Source organism: Takifugu rubripes, chromosome 3 (genome assembly GCF_901000725.2).
Source record: "Takifugu rubripes chromosome 3, fTakRub1.2, whole genome shotgun sequence".
NCBI classification, from domain to species: Eukaryota; Metazoa; Chordata; class Actinopteri; order Tetraodontiformes; family Tetraodontidae; genus Takifugu; species Takifugu rubripes.
In genome coordinates this window covers 7,089,798-7,108,893 of record NC_042287.1, presented here as the reverse complement: position 1 = coordinate 7,108,893, position 19,096 = coordinate 7,089,798, and the positions used below count along the sequence as shown (strand labels likewise).

Here is a 19,096-nt window from a genome sequence, read left to right as displayed (position 1 = left end):
CTCGGTCGTTTTATTTATTTTAAATACTAAATCCGGACCTTTCATATAAGGGAAGGAACCGCACCCAGTTATAAAACAATTATAACATGAACACATTTCAGTAAAGGAGTCAAGTGTCCAAATCGTTAGCAAACTATTTTATTGCTGAGATAAAGGAGCAGTAAAAATGTGCCGTGTTTTCTCTCTACGGAAACAACAACCCACAACTTGAGTTTTGAGACAAAGTTTAATGGATGATCGACAGCGGTTGAAAAATGAAAAACATTGGCTGGGATGATTTGAGGTACACATACAAAATAAACGCTAGTAGTAATCGCTTTTACTTTCATCAGCAGCAGTGGGACAGTGTCCTCGAGTCTTAAATAGCAATTCAAATCTGTAATCATCTCACTCACAGTCTATTTGCCATTCAACCAAATGGCCTTTGTGTATAACGATGGATCAGTAGGTTAAAAAAGAAATCCAACTATGGTATTGCACTAAATCATGCATATGTGTGCTAATTGTCTCCTCTCCTCAGTATTACCATTAGAATGATCCAGTCAAGTAAAACCCCCCCAAAACCCTAGTATTATCTGCCGAGTAAGAATTAAGCTTTTAGAACTCCAGGTGTTAAATTGCACCCAAAAAAAAATAAAAAATTGTGCTGCTATGAAGTAATTCACTGGGTTTGCAAAATAAGTTAAAAAAAAAACAAGAGATAAAAACTGTTTTAATCCCTCCTATCGCCAACCCCAACCCTCGTTCCCTCACCCCTGCAGTTCCATGTGGGCCTTATTGAACCTCGACCTGCGTTCTTCAACAGGGATGCTCCTCAGTTGTCGCTCGTCGGGCTGGGAGGTCCTACGTGCAGCCTCGTGGGGGCCGACAGAGATGGGAGTTTGTTCATCAGTCACTTTACCGCCAAGCTCGGTTGAGCAGTTTGACTTCTGCCAGGCGTTTGCTGATCATGGTGGCGAAGAAAAGGGCCAGGAGAACGCTGCTGATCAGCATGTAGTCGTAGTCGTCTTTGAGCACGTCGAACTGCTTTGAGGGATAGACCCGCGTCTGGTAGATGTCCAGACCGTACGCCACCACCTACGAGGAAAAACAGGACAAGCTCAGAGATACATTTAGGTGTGTATGTCTCTACTGGATCCTCCTACATTATAGCCAACTGCAACGGTTCATATCATTAAAAACCTGTGATGCATCTGTGTGCCCACAGCAAACCATGGAAATACATGATCCTCTACTCTCATTTACTTTTGATTTAGCACACAGTGGAATCATGGAAATGGAGACATGATTAGGAAAGAAAACACCCAAGACGCCATCTGGTGGACAAACATGCCCACATAGAGATGCAAATATCCATCAGCATGGACAAAAAGAAATGGGTAAAATAAAGAATGTTATGACTTATGACAAAACTAAAAACATGCCTTCTTATAAAATATACCAACCATGACACATTTTTCTTGGTTGGCACTTTTGGGAATAGAGACTCACCAAGCAGGTGGACTCCAGCCCAGAGGGGGCAGTGTAGATTCCTCTCACTCTTGACACAGACTGATTGTAGTTGATGAACCACTCGGTGCGGATCAGCAATTCTGGTGCATACGGTATCAGATTCTCCTCGCTGAGGACAAAGCGTACAAACTTGAGTCAGACTTGGAATCATTTCAACCTACATTAAACATGTCTGTTTTTCCAAATACCAACTTGCACAATATGTTCGTAGAAAATGTCTTTAATTAGCCTTGATAGAAGGACTCACCGACTTTGTTCTGTTATTATTTCTGGTCTCCGAGGATCCAGGAACATCTTAGGTAGGGACAGAATCCCTCCGGACTGCAAGCCGACTGTGTGGGGAAAAACATCGTAATGTAAGGAACTCCCCATTTAGAAATTTAAAGCAAATGTTGATCCACCACAGCCTTGACACTCACTGAGCAGGTGGCGGCTGGTGATGCCCTTCTCAGTCAGTGTGGCCTCCACCGTTGCAATGGATGATGGGAAAATGTAGGACTGCTGCAACACCTGAGGAGCGTATGGTCGATCCAGGGAGCTGAACACTGTGCTGTTGTAGAGCTCCGTTCCCTCGTAGAGTTCAATCACGGAGAACTCGTTCCTGCGAGACTTGGTGCTCCAGTATTCGTACTGCAGAACCAGACAGCGGCACGGGTCACTCTCAGCAGCGGGATCGAAACAGCAGAGTACTGAATACGCCCGATGATACTGACCACCACCCAGTTTTCAGAATGCACAATGTGCACCGGTCCTCTGGCCTTTCTCTGAACTGCTTCGTGGATGATGCGCCCAGTCACACCGTCAATCAGGATCATCCCGACAAAACTTCGCTCCTGATGGAGGTCCGTGCTCTCAGTCACCACGGCAAGAAGGTTGGGGTTCAGATACTGTAAGAAGCAAGTTTGATAGTGAAAATGTCATAAAAGAGACCCTTCTTAGAGCACATCTGTATGAAAAAGGGATGAAAATGTTGGTTTATGGACCACTTGACGTTGGTTACCATCCACTCTGACTCAACTACAGTCAGTTTGTGTCCACAGGCCACAACATTACTATAACAATCAGCGATGTTGTAATATATGCAAAGGAAAAACCCCAGACGAAAGCACGCACAACTAAAGTGGATCGATTATGAACCCTGCAGTGGAAAATAAATAGAGAGAATTAGGTTTACTCATGAAACCCGTTTGGTTTTAGCTAAAGGAATCTGTTTATTTATAAACGGAGCAGGAAAGTGAGACTGAATGGCGAGTGGTCACAGAAGATCCCTTTGATGATGCGCGGTAACATATTACATGATCCTCGAGCTGACGGCTTGTGAGTGGGTTTACGGACAAAAATAACACAACAAGAAGAACACAGTCCCATGGCATCCTGAAAAAATATTCTAGGTTTATTCTTGTTGGAATCAATGCCGAGAGGAGGAATGAGTAACAGAGGAAACAATGACAGGAGGGCGATTTTGTGGGAAACTATTCAGCTTACGTCAGAGCAAAGGATGTGACCATTTCTGACAGACGCGGAAAACAAAGCAGTTGCCAAAACGTGGAGTGTTCCAGCACAAATAAGACTGATGCCACATTTAAGCTCTCTTTGTTTTTCTACATTAATTCCAGAATGCAGAGTTCATACCTTGTACAGGACACTACGGTCTCCCATCACTCTTCCCTGAGAGTGCACGTGCTCATTGGGCCTCTTTCCTTTGACGGACACAATCCTTTGTATCTCGGTGGGGATGACGACCTCCCAGATCAGCTCGGTCGACAAGTCCTGAGTGAATGTAAACATGTGGATATAGCAGTTGTGTAAGAGATGACTTTTAGTTCAAATAAAACCATCTTATGGACTCATGTTTAATATTTCAAGCAAGAAGAAAAATTAATCAAACATGGACACTTAAGATCACAGCATCCCCATTCATATACTCTTAAAAATGGGTTGGCTTCAGAAAATGGATAAAAGTTCCAGTCGCGAGAGGCGACTTACTGTTCGCAGTCTGTAGCCAGTCAGTCTCCCCTGGCTGGAGTCGATGAGATAAAAGAAGATGGAGGAGGCCATCTCCTGCAGCTGCTGCAGCACGTTCTTTGTAGAGGGAAAAGCAGACACCTGTGGAAAAACAGTCAATACACAATCTAAATTTGTCACCAGTCATCTATTCCTCTCATTGTACTTGTGACGTTCAAAACCGACAGAACCAAAAGGAAGACATCTTGTCTGGTGTGTATGAATGACAAAAACACCCATCAACTGGAAAACGAGCCCACATATGCACGTCGGCTCAGCATCGATGAGCGAGGTGGTTGCTGCTGTGCCACCGACCTTGTATTGGTCATCGACGAGGAGTAAGACTTTAGCGTAATCCTGGTCCATGAGAGGGAGCAGCAGTGATTGAAGTATTGGCTGAGGTAGAGCGGGAGGAGTAACATGACTCTTCTTCCCAAAGATGGGATTAAACACATGGAGTGTGGCCAAGCCCGTGTCCTTGGAATGAAACAATAAGACAAGAATCAGCAACTATAAAAGAGGTAAATAATGATGAACTTGTTTTATTTGCATCTTTTTTCTTTAAAATAGCCCACTACAAGTGTATGGCAACGTGAGACACTCTCAGTTAGACGGCTGGACACGAGCTACCTTGTCCTTGATGAGCAGCGTGCACTGTGGTGGATGAGGGAAGTGGGCTGTGGTCCTCTGCACCATCAGTTTGAAGACAGCGTTTGTTGGGATGCTGTCTAGATAATGCTTCCATAAAATGATGCCGGTCTTGCTGTCAATCCCGAACAGCTTCGTAGAAAAAAAAAAAAAGAATAAGGATGAACACAAGAAGACACTTTGAAGGACATCTGTTGGCGTATTTGTTTCCGTGTCCTCCCCATTCAGCTCATTTCTCACACAGCCCAGGTAAAGGCTCATTTTCTCACCTTCCCAGCCGCAGTGACCATCACCATCATCTTCTGCAAGTTGAACTCATCTCTGGAGAGGTTTTCAATGGTCACTTCATTTTTAACCTGACTGTGAGGTTTCCGGGCATCATAGAACAACTTCCAGAGGTGGCTGATCCAGGCCTGCAACAAGATGAGCTGAGAAGAGAGCCTCTTCAGAACCATGGACAAGAGGCCGTCTGGGCAGAGAGGAACACACAAATGATTGTGGATTAACACCAAGAAATGTGTCTTGATTACTGCTTTAGTGCTTGTAAGTAGCAATTCTCTACACCCAGATGCAGACATCTTCTCAAATTTGCTGTGTGATATGTGATTCAGCACATATTCTACATAAATAATAATAGAGTGGGACTGGCACACGGGGTGATTTTGAAATCAACATCAAGAGCAAGTCAAAGGGCAATAGCCTGACGTGATGAGCAAGCGTAGGGGTTTACCTTGAATGGCTGAATCCAAGCGCAGCATTACAAATCAAACAAAAGTAGAAATGAAGCAAATTTCAAAAGCATATTAGCATACCATCAAACAAGTCAAAGATTTTGTGAAATATATATACAATTGCACTTATAGGTATTACAGAATGTGATTTTTTTTTAAAAATAATTATTTGCATTTGTAAATGGGACGTCTAAGCGGAGGCGTGGCCTTTTGACCGCAGTTCAGCCTTTTTAGATGTTTAACCCAGAAAAGTACATCATGTACATTTGTAAGTGGGACATTTACCAGCCTTTTTGCCAAACTCTCCCTCCAGCTCAGCCTGTGTTCCTGTAAGAGGAAGATCCACCATTTCCATGGTGACCACATCTGACAGGGCCTCCTCTCTCGTCCACATGACGCGCCCTGGAAAACCAGGCACATTACTTTTCAGTCATCTATTCCTCTCGACACACCCGCGGAGAGTATGCTGTTATGAATTTTGACAAGAAGCATAGTTTTTTTTCCTCCTGTCACACTTGTGGAATGAACAGCAGTACTCTTTGTATAAATATGTATTTTGTGTCAGTTGGCTCATATATGATGACAATGACGATTTGGAATAGTTCACCAGGGTCTTTGTAATTTGTTTAAACAACATCAGCTCATATTCTTTTGGAAATTTAGCAAACATTCCTTGTAAGTGCCCAAATGGAACAGAAAGAAAATCCAGACAAAGAAATCAGTAGACTTTTGGACCACTGAGCATTTATAAATGTCATTAGAGGCCCCAGTGACAGTCACAAAACAGCACATTAGCAGAATTTCTCATTACCTGGCTGCTGCAGGAAAGTTAGCGCATGGTCTTCCGTTTGAACCATGACCCTGTAGCCAACAGCATCATCTTTCTTGAGGAAAGCTTGTACGTACAACTGGAAGACAGGTTATGCAAATGTAGAGGGGATGTATAATGCCACTGTTAGCTTCACCAGCCAGATAGCCAGAACGAGGGCTCATGGGTTGTGATGATAATTGAAACCCACCTTTTCTGGCTTCCCACCGTTGGGATCCAAATTAAAATTGATAGTTGTGTCTAAAAGTCTTCGTCCTGTTTCTGCACTGAAAAGATTAAGACTGCTGGCCTAAAAGAAAGAAACAGCAAAAACTGTACTAACGCTGCTCTTAAGATTAAAATCATAAACCACATACTGATAAAAATGTATGGATGTACATCACTTGTACAAATGACATGAACTCACAGTTTTGTTCTTGGGCGACATGACGGCAGCAACATTCTTTTCTCCAGTAGTGGCAAATGAAACCAGCATGGCCTATTAATATAGACACGTTAGCAGTCAGTAACCAGTGCTGCTGACAGATGCTTTGAAAGGAAGCAAGAAAAAAGAAGACAGAGTGTAACGTACAGGGTTGAAATCCCTCAGGGTTACTATCTGACCATTGTTCAGCTGCAGGAGGAGGTAACGTTCAGGCCCGAGCTGAAGGAAAAACTCCGACAGCGGCTGGCGAGCTGGGTTGGGCTGGCTGGAGATCAGAACTGGATGGAAACCAGGGCTGACCTCAAGTCCCAGTGACTGGAGGAAGGAGTTACGCAGTGGAAATTTTGAAAATAAAACACTCGAAACATCACAGAAACGGACATCTAAACAGCACAAATGGATAAACAATTCCACAGAATCAAAAGTTACCTGTAAGGGGATCTGAGTCATCTCTGCCTCTGAATGCAAGTTAATCATGTGCAGTGATAAAGAAGCAGGATCCACACACGTTAACATTCCCTTCCCGATCAACGCGCAGCTGGACTGAATGTCTGACAACCAAGGAGCATCAAGAGAGATCTAAAAGCAACACATCGAACAGAAACTTTGGCTCTCGCCTGAAACAGCTTTCCCCGTATACAGTACATCACACCCCAGTTATAGACTTTCATTTTGCATTTGAAAATCTTGATTACCTGCTTGAGTATCTCTCCATCCTCTACACTGTATGCAACAATAGTGATGTGGGAGTGAGGGACAAGACCCAGTGCAACCACCTCACCATTTCCAAAAGAGTAAACAGTCTGGTAGTCAACACTGTCACTGTGGATTTGAAAAGGATAATTAAACATATATTAAATCAGTCTTTCATAACTCTTCCTCATCTGGGGTATATGTCGGTATAAAGTGAAAATTGTGGTCACCACACAATATTAAGCAAAATGCCACTTGCCTTTCTGGGAGATTCTCTATCCACTTTTGATGACCATTAGACAGGTAATGGAGAGAGATGATGGCTTTCTTCAAAACAACGACGTGTTTCACATTGTCTTGAAATCCAACTAAGCATGCTGCCTGGTAACTATAATATACGATAAAAACGGTTCCAATGAGCTCACAATCAGCTGTACTCTCTTTGAATTTACCAGTAAAATAACTATACTGTAATGTATGTTTTGAGCTAGCAATCACCTTCCAGAGTCGAGTACAACCTCCCAGTTCAGCCCACCAACATTTACATCCCAGGAACGCAGAAGACGGCCGTTCCCAACCACCATCACGGCATCTACAACACAATATAGTTGTAGCAGTTCACGACTTTAAAAAGGCACTGTAATATCTGCCAGATCACACCCGATCTCTCGATCACCTTGTCCATGTAGCATCAGAATATCGATGTTGCCCTCTGGCCCAGCCTTGTCCACATGTCGCCAGACTAACACATTAAAGATGATGAGAAAACAACAACAACAACAAGGAAATGACAATGTGCCTCTTAAGAGTTGAATATTTTGGGGAGGCAATAGAACTACGAAAAAATGCAGGACAGGATACTCACAGAGGTCTCCAGTCCTGGTGTTGAGGGCAGCGAAAACATTATTTTCTGTTGCCAAAAGCACCTTTTTGGTTCCCTGAACATGTGCGTCAAAATAGGAGAAGCGCACCTTGCCCACATATTGCTGCCGCCTGAGGATCACACGGAGGCGCAAGGTCAACGGGCGAAGTTCCACATTTCTCGGCTAATAAAAGCTTGCATGTAAAACACCATCATCACACACAAACTACCACAATAAGGACGCACAATGCAACCGGAGTACAGGGTTGGCTCTAAATCTGTCCAAACGTTTGGAGTAGAGCACAGTTTGATTCATTGATCGAACTGGAATACATGTGAGATTATGCGCATATGCAGTGTGGGGGAGTGGGGGGTTAAATTGCCATTGAAGTCGACTGGTAAATCACAAACCACTCGTTACTTTGTGTAGTTTGTTAATTACTCATTCACCCCCCCTCGGCACACCGGGTCGTAGCTAGTGACTGTGACAGCTGATAGCATTAGCATCTCCACACCGCACATGCCTCTAAACAATACAAAAGATACAATCTCAACACTGATCTTACCAGTCAAATTTCCCCACTTGATCTTCAAACACGGCATCGATGGTGCTATATAACAAAATAAATTTAAGACATGATAAAATTAGCTTTGCCATTGCAACAGTAGATACGGCTCGCTCTCAAGAGGCGGAAGCGGAAGTTGACCGCCTAAAGTTGCCTTGTGGTTAGTCGGTGCTGCCCCCTACAGGTCACAAATGATACTGCGGTTGGCAAGAAGAGCAGACGCTGTTATTGTGGCTGAATGTGTGTGTCAGAGCAAGTACAAACTATAACATACATGGCGCAATGCATACTATCCATTAAAAATACAGTTTGTCAATAGTAACTTCTATAAACGACGTGTTGCGGCATCTGCCTGTAATTGCAAATGCATGTGTTGGGTCAAAATATTCAAACTGGGTGGTGTAAGGGATACATTTGTTAAAAGGGAGAACAGTATTATTCGTGTTTTATTGTGAGCGCCCCCTCGATTTACTTTCACAGTGTCTTCTTTCGGTGGGTAGATTTTTTTTTTCTACTGGACTCCAAGATGGCTGCGAGCGGAGGAGAGGGCGAACACGAATGGACAGCCGCTGTTCGACCGCTTTTATCAGCGTCGTACACCGCTTTTGAAACCAAGGAGCTACCTCAGCTTATTGGGTCTATAATAAACAGGTAAATGGTGTGATGTCAACCGAATATGTCTCAATATTTGCTCAAATGCTGTCTCTGTCCACCCAGAAGCGAGCTAGCAGGTTACCTGGCTAGCTTAGCTGGGCTGTTGAAGTTAGATAGGAACCCTGACATCTATGCTAACGTTAGGCATCGAGTCAGTTCCTTGCGTTAGCTAATGTGCTAAGCTTAGCTAACTTCTCAAAATGTTGATATACTATAGCCTCAATGAAGGTTATATATTGGAAACAGGGGACGTATTGTGAGAAACATGCGATAAATCTTAACGATATGGTATTGTCGTGTAAACATTTACGAATGTTGCTATGTGACGTTTAAAAAAATCTGCTTCATCATTAGCTAGCTAACACAAACATTAGCCAATCAGCCAAGTAAAGGGCCTTCTTGCCGGACTGGATAACGTTGATATTGCCCACTCATACTAAAATGCTATAATGTCATTTAATGCAAGGTGGATTCCCTAAAACATGGTTGTTTTCTGCATCCGAATTTGCGAGTGAATCAAAGCAACATTCATCATCTGATCGTGAAGTTAAGGTTATCTATCCGAACATTAAGTTGGAGTGAAAGTAGTTGGAAACATTAAAGGTGACCCCTTGAAATGACAAGTACCCACCATGACTGCATCCACACTTTATTGCTAATATGATAAGAGTCCTATAGGCATGTTTTTCTGTCATGTTACCTACATGTCATAGTGCTACTCAATACCAGAACATTGGTGCAATGCTGATCCTGCAGTGAGAACAATGTCTCCTGGCCTAAATGAGTTTTTCGGTTGAAATCTGGTTTGTTTGCTTTTGGACCTGTAATTCAACTGAATGTAATAATTGTGACTGTTCTCTCGCAACCTGAGCAAATCCTGGTGTTAAAAAGGGTTCGTTGCTGCTTTCAAAGGCATCGTTGTGTTTCCCCCCCATTGAAACTCCGTCTCGGGCTGGTAAACATGGTAATAAATACTCACGAGCCGTTTATTCATTCATAAAGCTCGTGAACCATATTTTTGTGACGTCCAAGCCATGACGACATCTGTAGCGGGCAGATTGCAGTGGAACAACAATCGCTAACAGACCGGTTCCTTTATCTTGGAGCAGGGATTTAATGGCTTTTCACTGCTTCCCATTAGGTCCTTGTTAAATTGGGTTTGGGCCTGAACCAGCTGTATGTTGGTTCTGGTGCTGTGTGGCTCATAAAGAGAAAAGACCACGATCTCATCAGCTCTCTTTCAGAACTAGATGCTGCTTCAAAAGCTGAACGTGGACGTTTGAGTTGATGTGATCAATGCATAGCATCATTCGTTAGCCTAATGAGTTCAAATTGAATTGTGATGTTCTCCTCCACACCTGTGGAATTAAAGGTCATTGTGTTTCTTCAGAACGTATGTAATATGATACTCGAGGCCAGGGCAGATCAAATTCCTCCTGTGAGTTACCGCGTGTGGTGGACTATAATCGACCTCAGAGCCATAATCTTCTATCTTCTATCACTCTTAATAACTATGGTTACGGCTCAGCTAGGCCTGAGATGAATGACTGTTTTCCCAATGCACAAACATGAGAGGAGAATTAAAGCGTGAGGTTATATGAGCCCTCCGGCTTGTTGTAGTCTTCCTGGTTAAGCTGTTGAGTTGTATAAAATGATAGAATAGACACTTTGTACTCGGAATCAACGACATCGGAGCACAAATTTGCTTTTGATTGTGTAATATTAATATTGTAAAGCGGTCTGAAGCAGGGTTCAGCGCTAGATGGGTTTAACAAGACACTCTGTCGTCTCCAGTGAAGCCGACATTCTTCACCATGACAAGCAGTACGAGCCCTTCTACTCATCGTTCGTGGCACTCTCGGCACACTACATCACAACAGTATGTGGCCAAAGTATGTATCCCCTGTATCTTTAGAGGAAATCCTCCCCAATATTCAGCCCAAATCCACTTGTCACAGTTTGTTCTCTGTCTTTAGTACCGAGAAATCAGCTTCTTTCAGTTGCTGCGGCGTGCAAAGTCTTGATTGAGTTCTCCCTGATGCGGTTGGAGAACCCAGACGAGGCATGTGCAGTGTCACAGGTAAGAAACGCAACGTGCACAGGCCATGTTGAGTTTGAAGCCCAGGAATCCAGAGGCGACGTGACGAACGGTCCCTTTGTTGTCCGCCAGAAACACCTGATTCTTCTCATAAAAGGACTGTGCACCGGCTGCAGCAGGCTGGATCGCACGGAGATCATCACTTTCACGGCTATGATGAAGTCGGCAAAGTTGCCTCAAACCGTCAAGACGCTCTCAGATGGTGAGTGTCCTCTAGCGTCCCCTCGTATTTACGCAGCGCCACAATCCTTCGTGTGTGAGGGCAGGTAGAGGCCTGGCCTGTGAGTGGCTCACCTGTGTCTTGTGGAATTGAACAGTGGAGGATCAGAAGGAGCTGCCCAGTGCCGTGAGCCCCGAGCTCCGACAGAAAGAAGTACAGATGAATTTCTTTAATCAGCTGACTTCGGTCTTCAACCCCGACCTCACCACCTTCCTGGGCTCCCCGTCGGCGGCGCACATGCAGGCGAGTGTCGGCGAGCTGCTGCCACATTTCGGACACCGGGCACTTCCTGGTTAACTCTGCTGTTGGTCTTTCCAGGCTGAAAGTGACTGCGATGACCTGAGCACAGACCAGGCCATCCAGGCCAAGATGAAAAATGCCTTCGTCTCTCAGAATGTGTCAAGCTTACAGGAACTTGGTGAGCACGTTCAACGGGGCAGGACAGCGTGTTGCCACGCTGGTGGCACCATCTCACCGTCCACGTTAGCCTGTTGGGCCAGAACTTTCCACTGGCTGTGGCTGAACTCAGTGATGTGTCTGTTGTTGTGAAAGTCTGATATTAAATGGCAGCGTAAGAGCCTTGGGTATAGCAGAAACACTGTAAGAAGATGGTTTTATCCCATTTTAAAATTCCATTCAACTGCACGGACCTGAGAAGAGTCGCAGGGAAACGCGGTTTTTGGCCATCGTAACTCTGGCCCGTGTTTCTAGGTGGGTCTGAGAAGCTGCTGCGAGTGTGCCTCAACCTGCCCTACTTTCTGCGCTACATAAACCGTTTCCAGGACGCCGTGTCGGCCAACTCGTTCTTCATCATGCCTGCCACCGTGGCCGATGCCACTGCTGTTCGCAACGGGTACGCTTTTCTCATTCGGATACGAGATGAACAGCATCCAAAAAAATGGAAATCCACATTTAAACCCCCTCCTCAGATTTCATTCACTGGTGATCGACGTGACCATGGCACTGGACACGCTTTCCCTGCCTGTGCTGGAGCCGCTGACGCCAGGGAGGCTGCTGGACATGACTGTGCTGGCTCTCAGCTGTCTCTATGCTGGTAGGACAGAACTCCCCTAGGTCTCATTAAATGACACTGTTTAGTGATTCCTCACAGTCCAACGCAATAGGTTCTATTTTGGTATTTTTGCTCGATATTGTGAAGAAGGTGTTAAAATGAACGGCCGGCCCTGTTTAGGTGTCAGCGTGGCCACGTGCATGGCCATCCTGCAGGTCGGCAGTGGCTTGCAGCTTCGCTCTGCCTCCACCGGAACTAAAGAGGAAGATTATGAAAATGATGCAGCCACAATCGTCCAGAAATGTGTGAGTATAAAGCAAACCAGGACGATTTTCTACCCACCACCTATTAAACTTGTATCAATTTTCAAAAGAGGTGAATTATGGGCTTAGAGGGATCATCACTATCGTCTCAGACATCTAATCCCTCATGGTCTGATCAATAGAACGACTGCCATCTGTCTCTGTGACACCAAAAATGGTTCAATCTTGTGCTATTTGCAGCTGGAGATCTATGAAATGATTGGCCAAACGATCAGTAACTCCCGAAGAGCTGGTGGAGAGGTGAGATGATGATGTAACAGTGATGACGGTGCTGCTCATCATAATCTGGGGCTTCTGAGCTCATGAACATGAAATACAAATGAACCGTGGTTTAATGTTTTTGGAATAGCATTATCAGAACTTCCAGCTGCTCGGCGCCTGGTGCCTTCTGAACAGCCTCTACCTAATCCTCAACCTGAGCCCCACTGCCCTGGCAGATAAAGGCAAAGAAAAGGATCCTCTGGCTGCCCTGCGTGTCCGGGATATTGCCGCACGTACCAAGGACGGCGCAGGATCGCCTAAACTTGGTCCTGGAAAAGGGTATTTTCCTCTGGTTCCATTCAGAAACGAGCTCTTCGTCTCCTAGAGTGAAGTGATTTGCGATCGTGACCATCCATATTTTTGGTTGTAGCGCTTCGAAATGTCTGCACCTTATTTAACATTGTTAAAAATAGACTGTTACAGCCTTTAATTGACTGAGGGCCTTCCTTGTTTTTGTTAAGGCACCAAGGGTTTGGAGTTTTGTCAGTTATACTGGCCAACCATGCCATCAAACTTCTGACCTCACTTTTCCAGGATCTGCAAGTCGAAGCGTTGCACAGGGTAAACAAACCGACCAGATTGACATTGAATGGTGTTCTGTTCTCTGGCCGCATCCTAATGCCGCTGCTCTCCTCAGGGGTGGTCCAGTGACGGTCCACCAGCGGAGCTCAACATCATGGCACAGAGCACCTCCATCCAGAGGGTCCAGCGCCTCATTGACTCTGTGCCCCTGACCAACTTAATGTTCACGCTTCTCTCTACGTCCTACAAAAAGGTGCCGTCATTACACGAGAGAGAAGTTTACCTAAAACCTTTGCTTTTTTAGTTCTGTCATGTTCCCTTTCAGGTTTTTGATTAATGTAAAGAACCGTTTGTCTGGTGCATGCAATAAAGAAACTAGATGTCCGTACCCTCTGGTTATTATCACCGTTATGGTCGGGGCACAGTCAGGTAAAACTTTGGCTCATCTCCACCAGGCTTATATCCTCCAACGCCAGAGGAAGGGATCTGTTAGCAGTGATGCGAGTGCGTCTACCGACTCAAACACCTACTATGAGGATGACTTCAGCAGTACAGAGGAGGACAGCAGTCAAGGTACTGGAATTGCATCTTTTTTTTAACAAATCCATTCATTTAAAATGGAAAGAAATCCACTCATGCTTAAAGCAGCTTTCAGTAAAATGTGGATTTCTTGGCATTTTACATGGACCGTATTTTCATGACCATAAGGCGCACCGTATTATTAGGCGCATGCTGAAACATACAGTAAAAAATGACAACCGAAGTAAAACAGTGAGTTTCGACACATTGATTGAACAAAATATTCATTCTTCCGCCACAAAACCATCAAAGTTTTCATCTTCTGTATCTAAATTAAACAGCTGCACTATTTCAATGTCCAACATCCCGAATTCCTCTTCTTTATCATCTGAATCGGACTCACCGACCGGTTCCGGTTCAGCGTTGATTTTGTGAAAGCAATACAAAGCAATACATGAAGACGGTATCATAGCCCATGCGTCTACAATCCACCCGCATATGGTGGCATAACTCGCCCGCCGCTGCCTCATAGTCTTTGTGAAGGAGTGTTCGCCTTCCCTCATCCAGCGCTCTGTCCGTTTCCATGGCAGCCGAGAACCACGGTGAACGACGACTTCTCGTGCCCCGTTGTGCATAGCGCCACCGTGCTGGTCCCTTTTTCTGAAGATGGCCACCCTCCCCTGGTTAGGGTTAGGGTTAGGGAAGATGGCCGCCCTCTCCTGGTTAGGGTTAGGGTTAGGGAAGATGGCCGCCCTCTCCTGGTTAGGGTTATGGAAGATGGCCACCCTCTCCTGGTTAGGGTTAGGGTTATGGAAGATGGCCACCCTCTCCTGGTTAGGGTTAGGGAAGATGGCCACCCTCTCCTGGTTAGGGTTAGGGTTATGGAAGATGGCCACCCTCTCCTGGTTAGGGTTAGGGAAGATGGCCACCCTCTCCTGGTTAGGGTTAGGGAAGATGGCCACCCTCTCCTGGTTAGGGTTAGGGAAGATGGGCGCCCTCTCCTGGTTAGGGTTAGGGTTAGGGAAGATGGCCACCCTCTCCTGGTTAGGGTTAGGGTTAGGGAAGATGGCCACCCTCTCCTGGTTAGGGTTAGGGAAGATGGCCACCCTCTCCTGGTTAGGGTTAGGGTTATGGAAGATGGCCACCCTCTCCTGGTTAGGGTTAGGGAAGATGGCCACCCTCTCCTGGTTAGGGTTAGGGAAGATGGCCACCCTCTCCTGGTTAGGGTTAGGGAAGATGGGCGCCCTCTCCTGGTTAGGGTTAGGGTTAGGGAAGATGGCCACCCTCTCCTGGTTAGGGTTAGGGTTAGGGTTAGGGAAGATGGCCACCCTCTCCTGGTTAGGGTTAGGGTTAGGGAAGATGGCCACCCTCTCCTGGTTAGGGTTAGGGTTAGGGAAGATGGCCACCCTCCCCTGGTTAGGGTTAGGGTTAGGGAAGATGGCCACCCTCTCCTGGTTAGGGTTAGGGTTAGGGAAGATGGCCACCCTCCCCTGGTTAGGGTTAGGGTTAGGGAAGATGGCCACCCTCCCCTGGTTAGGGTTAGGGAAGATGGCCACCCTCCCCTGGTTAGGGTTAGTGTTAGGGAAGATGGCCACCCTCCCCTGGTTAGGGTTAGTGTTAGGGAAGATGGCCGCCCTCTCCTGGTTAGGGTTAGGGAAGATGGCCGCCCTCTCCTGGTTAGTGTTAGGGAAGATGGCCGCCCTCTCCTGGTTAGGGTTAGGGAAGATGGCCGCCCTCTCCTGGTTAGGGTTAGGGAAGATGGCCACCCTCTCCTGGTTAGGGTTAGGGTTAGGGAAGATGGCCGCCCTCTCCTGGTTAGGGTTAGGGAAGATGGCCGCCCTCTCCTGGTAATCCACGGGCAGCCGCTGCGCAACAGTTGTCGTCGCGCGTATGGAGAGATGCCGCCGCCTCATAAAGCGAAAACACTAAGATTGCTCGATTGCCATTTTCAGCCGCATATTCGATGGCCTGCAGTTTAAAGTAAGCCTCATACGCGTCTCGCTTGACTGGCGCTATTTTAGGGGATCCTTACGCGTAGGTGTGCCGCTAATCGATTGGCGGAGCGATTACCGTAGTGCACCTACCAAAGGCACACAGCAGATTTTGGAACTCAGTCCACACACAAGGCGCTCCATATTATAAGGCGCACCGTCGCTTTTTGAGAAAATCTCAGTGTTTTAGGTGCGCCTTATAGTCGTGAAAATACGGTATCCTTCACTACTCTCAGCTGACTATGGAATCTGAATACATATGAGGCATTAAACTAAAACTGAGGCATTTTTTAACTGTAGATGTGACGGACTTAACCCAAACACATCTTTTAGAGAGACTGTTATACCCCCCAGAGAATCACGACGGCTTTAACTCTGCAAGCAGCTGCTTTGCAAAAAAGTTAATCTCACTGCTGCTTTATGAGTGTGTGAAGCGATGAAACAAGAACATTGTGGGTCAGTCAGTCAGACCGGAGTGACAAGATGAAGATAAAAATAATTTCCGTTCTTCGCCCGGTCCACACAGTGGCAGCGTAGATGACAGTGTCTACTATTTCAGCAGAGAGAAGACAGGAGAAGACAAGTGCAGCTTGTGTCTCAGGTCAGCGGTTTTTTATGTACTCGGGTCAAGACTTGGTGTTCACCTCACTGTCTGAGATCCATTTTGTCATTGTTTTGTGTGTAGGATCTGAGCTCTTATGCCTGGTAGTTTAGAAAATGACAGAGCCACAGATTTAGATGCTTTGGCAAAACAACTCTAAGCCTGCCTGCAGCTGAAATCTAAGGTTTAATGAGTTGAATCCACGTGTTTTGTCAGAGACTCTTTTGTGGCTCCATTTGGTTCAAAGGATAATACCAGTTGTGTTGACATGTCAAAATTAAATAATGGCACCCTATGCGCCATTTCAATTTGGTTAGGATTTTCATCACCTTTTACAACTGTTGTTAAAAACTATCAGTGGTATTGTTGAGTGCAATGCAAACAACACATATTTGAACAGTATTTCAGGACAATGTAAGTCAGTCAAAACACATGTTAGATTTGTAGATGACCGAATGGCACAGTGGCCAAAGAGCACAGTGGTAATTAATAGTCTGTCCATCTCTGAAAATGACTTTGTAGGTCATGGAATGGGTTTTGGGTCAAACACCAGGCAGTGACCTGGAGAGTACGCACAGAGGGCCGATGATAGGGGCTGAATATAACACGTAAGAGGAATTGAACTGTTAGTCGCATCTATTTGGTGTCAGTCTGACTTTTAGAAAGATCGTTCATTTTAATATGTGTGTAATATATTTTGAAAGCTCTTCAGACCAACAGTAGACTTTGTTTTCATGTAGATTACTGAGTGTACAAGTTGTTCTTGGCCAGGAGGTGAATGTATCTGAAAACCTTTAGAAAGACATTTATTTTTGCATTTTCAGGTGCTAATTCATGGTTTGTTTCAGAATGAATCATGTTTAATTGGAACACCAATTCCTTCTAGCTTTTTCCAGAATAACAGAGCACAAGTTTAGTAGCAGCAACCTAACTATGGACACATTGATTTCGTTAGCGACTTTGTGATTAGAACAACTTCCACCTCTGATGCTGTGATTAAACTGACCCGAACCGTAATGTCCCATGTCTGAAAGCTAGACCCATGTCAGAACATTGGTATTATTCTTGAATATTGTAGAAGACTATGAGCTTAGTCACATAATGCTGTCTGTTCTGATGTTTCTGTGTTGCATGCAAAAGTGAATATCAACTTAAAGTGATATTCTTTACATAATCAAAAGGTTTGTTTCTATTTTAGGTAGTTAAATATTGTGCCGCTAGGGTGTGATGAGTAGTGCAATAAGTGTTGCTAGATTTTTATTTTTTTAATTAACGGCATTACCGAGTGAAAGAAGTAGTCTCAACGGGCACTGCTTGCTAAGATGTGTGTTTAGTGTGTTGCCAACACAAGTAACAAGTCCAAGCAAATGTCATGGTGGAATAACCTAGTAACAATTAGCTGTGAGAGTGCCTGATGTTTAAAAATGATGCATTGTGTCTTCTCTTGGTTGTATTTAGTCAATTGAGCTTTTGCTTACTGGGATTGTCTTTGGTAGCAGAATAAATTAGGGCAGAAATTGTTTGTTGGGTAAGAAAGACCTAAGCTCAAACTATCACCATCAGAGTGACTCTACTCCTCTAAATGCATGATCTGCATCCGTTTCAGGTGTTGCTGCACTGGCTTGACTGAGAAAGTTGCATATTCAACCTCAGAAGAGAATTTAGGAGCTCTTATTCAGCTCTCTTTACTTGAGGTTTGAGACAATCAGAAGAAATTAAGGAAAGGTTTCTGATAAGCAAGTTGTGCCATATACCTTATATTACACAACTGCTTGTTTTGCATTTAAGGTCCTCCCTGATACCTGGACTACAACCATTTAATTTATTTGTTGTATCCATAATACTGCACTGGACAGCTTCTGGCCACGATAAAACTGGGTTAGAAGCCAACTGCAACCCTGTAGTTTGAATCTGGCCTAAACGCACACTTCTCATTTCTGAAGTCCACGTTATAGGATGGTTGTAACTCAATACTCTTGTTATGCATTAACAAACCAGTCATTCTTCCCATTTGTCAGGTGTACATTTTGTATTATAAACTAACACTGAGTATCAAAAAGTTGTTTTCCAATTTTCTCCTCCTTTCCACAACAAGAGTAGATAATGTGCGGATGTTTTGCGTGCTTTTGGAAGCATTACAGCATGAGTTGATTAAAGGTACATGTAATGGAGGATATCAACATTTTACGTAACGCTATACCTCAGAAATTGTTGGCGGCGGGAAAATTCTATTCTTTGCCTTTAAGTCGATATTCACCCACAGAAAACACACTGTATGTCCAAACCCGGCCGTGTGTTACATCAGTTTGATACACGCATTTTCCTCTTCATGACAACACGAATGCCTCACAAATGTCTCATGAATTCTAAATCTCATACAGCCACTCATTTCAGATATGTGTCCCTGTTTTTGCAGATGATGACAGTGAGCCCATCTTGGGGCTTTGGTTTGAAGAGACAATTTCACCTACCAAAGACAAAGTTGCCCCCCCACCCCCTCCTCCACCCCCACCCTTGGAGACGTCGCCTAGACTGAAGAGTCCCAGCAAGCAGAATCAGAGCGAGAATGGAAACATTTTAGCTGGCCGAAAAGACCCAGAGCTAGTGAGAAAAACCCTTTTAATGA

General features: G+C 44.8%; 2 protein-coding genes across 12 annotated transcripts in view; one reads left to right on the top strand and one right to left on the bottom strand.

Annotated features, from left to right (window-relative positions):
- Positions 1 to 207: 207 nt before the first annotated feature.
- Positions 208 to 8,438, bottom strand: emc1 (ER membrane protein complex subunit 1). 2 transcript variants are annotated; one of them, XM_029834015.1, is made up of 23 exons: positions 8,270 to 8,438; positions 7,707 to 7,834; positions 7,518 to 7,583; positions 7,340 to 7,433; positions 7,101 to 7,229; positions 6,844 to 6,970; positions 6,578 to 6,727; positions 6,296 to 6,463; positions 6,131 to 6,202; positions 5,915 to 6,013; positions 5,707 to 5,803; positions 5,181 to 5,297; positions 4,895 to 4,903; positions 4,434 to 4,633; positions 4,147 to 4,296; positions 3,832 to 3,993; positions 3,499 to 3,618; positions 3,145 to 3,282; positions 2,226 to 2,399; positions 1,932 to 2,142; positions 1,760 to 1,844; positions 1,492 to 1,621; positions 208 to 1,077 (listed from the first exon to the last, which is right to left on the bottom strand). In XM_029834015.1, exons 1-23 carry the CDS (start codon positions 8,359 to 8,361, stop codon positions 898 to 900), a joined length of 2,898 nt encoding a protein of 965 aa, XP_029689875.1. In that variant the 5' UTR covers positions 8,362 to 8,438; the 3' UTR covers positions 208 to 897. The 2 variants fall into 2 exon arrangements, with proteins under 2 accessions (XP_029689875.1, XP_011600708.2); XM_011602406.2 differs by lacking the exon at positions 4,895 to 4,903 and having other exon boundaries at positions 8,270 to 8,437.
- Positions 8,439 to 8,764: 326 nt separating this feature from the next.
- ubr4 (ubiquitin protein ligase E3 component n-recognin 4) overlaps positions 8,765 to 19,096 on the top strand; it is a 40,435-nt gene continuing 30,103 nt past the window's right edge. For 5 of the 10 annotated variants that reach the window (XM_029834011.1, XM_029834012.1, XM_029834009.1 and 2 more), the window contains exons 1-16: positions 8,770 to 8,920; positions 10,718 to 10,815; positions 10,900 to 11,003; positions 11,094 to 11,223; positions 11,339 to 11,484; positions 11,560 to 11,659; positions 11,953 to 12,094; positions 12,171 to 12,295; positions 12,434 to 12,558; positions 12,757 to 12,816; positions 12,926 to 13,116; positions 13,299 to 13,398; positions 13,475 to 13,612; positions 13,815 to 13,932; positions 16,429 to 16,470; positions 18,887 to 19,074. In XM_029834011.1, the coding sequence (XP_029689871.1) occupies positions 8,796 to 8,920; positions 10,718 to 10,815; positions 10,900 to 11,003; positions 11,094 to 11,223; positions 11,339 to 11,484; positions 11,560 to 11,659; positions 11,953 to 12,094; positions 12,171 to 12,295; positions 12,434 to 12,558; positions 12,757 to 12,816; positions 12,926 to 13,116; positions 13,299 to 13,398; positions 13,475 to 13,612; positions 13,815 to 13,932; positions 16,429 to 16,470; positions 18,887 to 19,074 (1,932 nt within the window). In that variant the 5' untranslated portion in view covers positions 8,770 to 8,795. Of the gene's footprint in view, positions 8,921 to 10,717; positions 10,816 to 10,899; positions 11,004 to 11,093; positions 11,224 to 11,338; positions 11,485 to 11,559; positions 11,660 to 11,952; positions 12,095 to 12,170; positions 12,296 to 12,433; positions 12,559 to 12,756; positions 12,817 to 12,925; positions 13,117 to 13,298; positions 13,399 to 13,474; positions 13,613 to 13,814; positions 13,933 to 16,428; positions 16,471 to 18,886; positions 19,075 to 19,096 lie in introns of all 10 variants that reach the window. The other 5 variants (XM_011602405.2, XM_029834014.1, XM_029834010.1 and 2 more) reach the window with 3 other exon arrangements.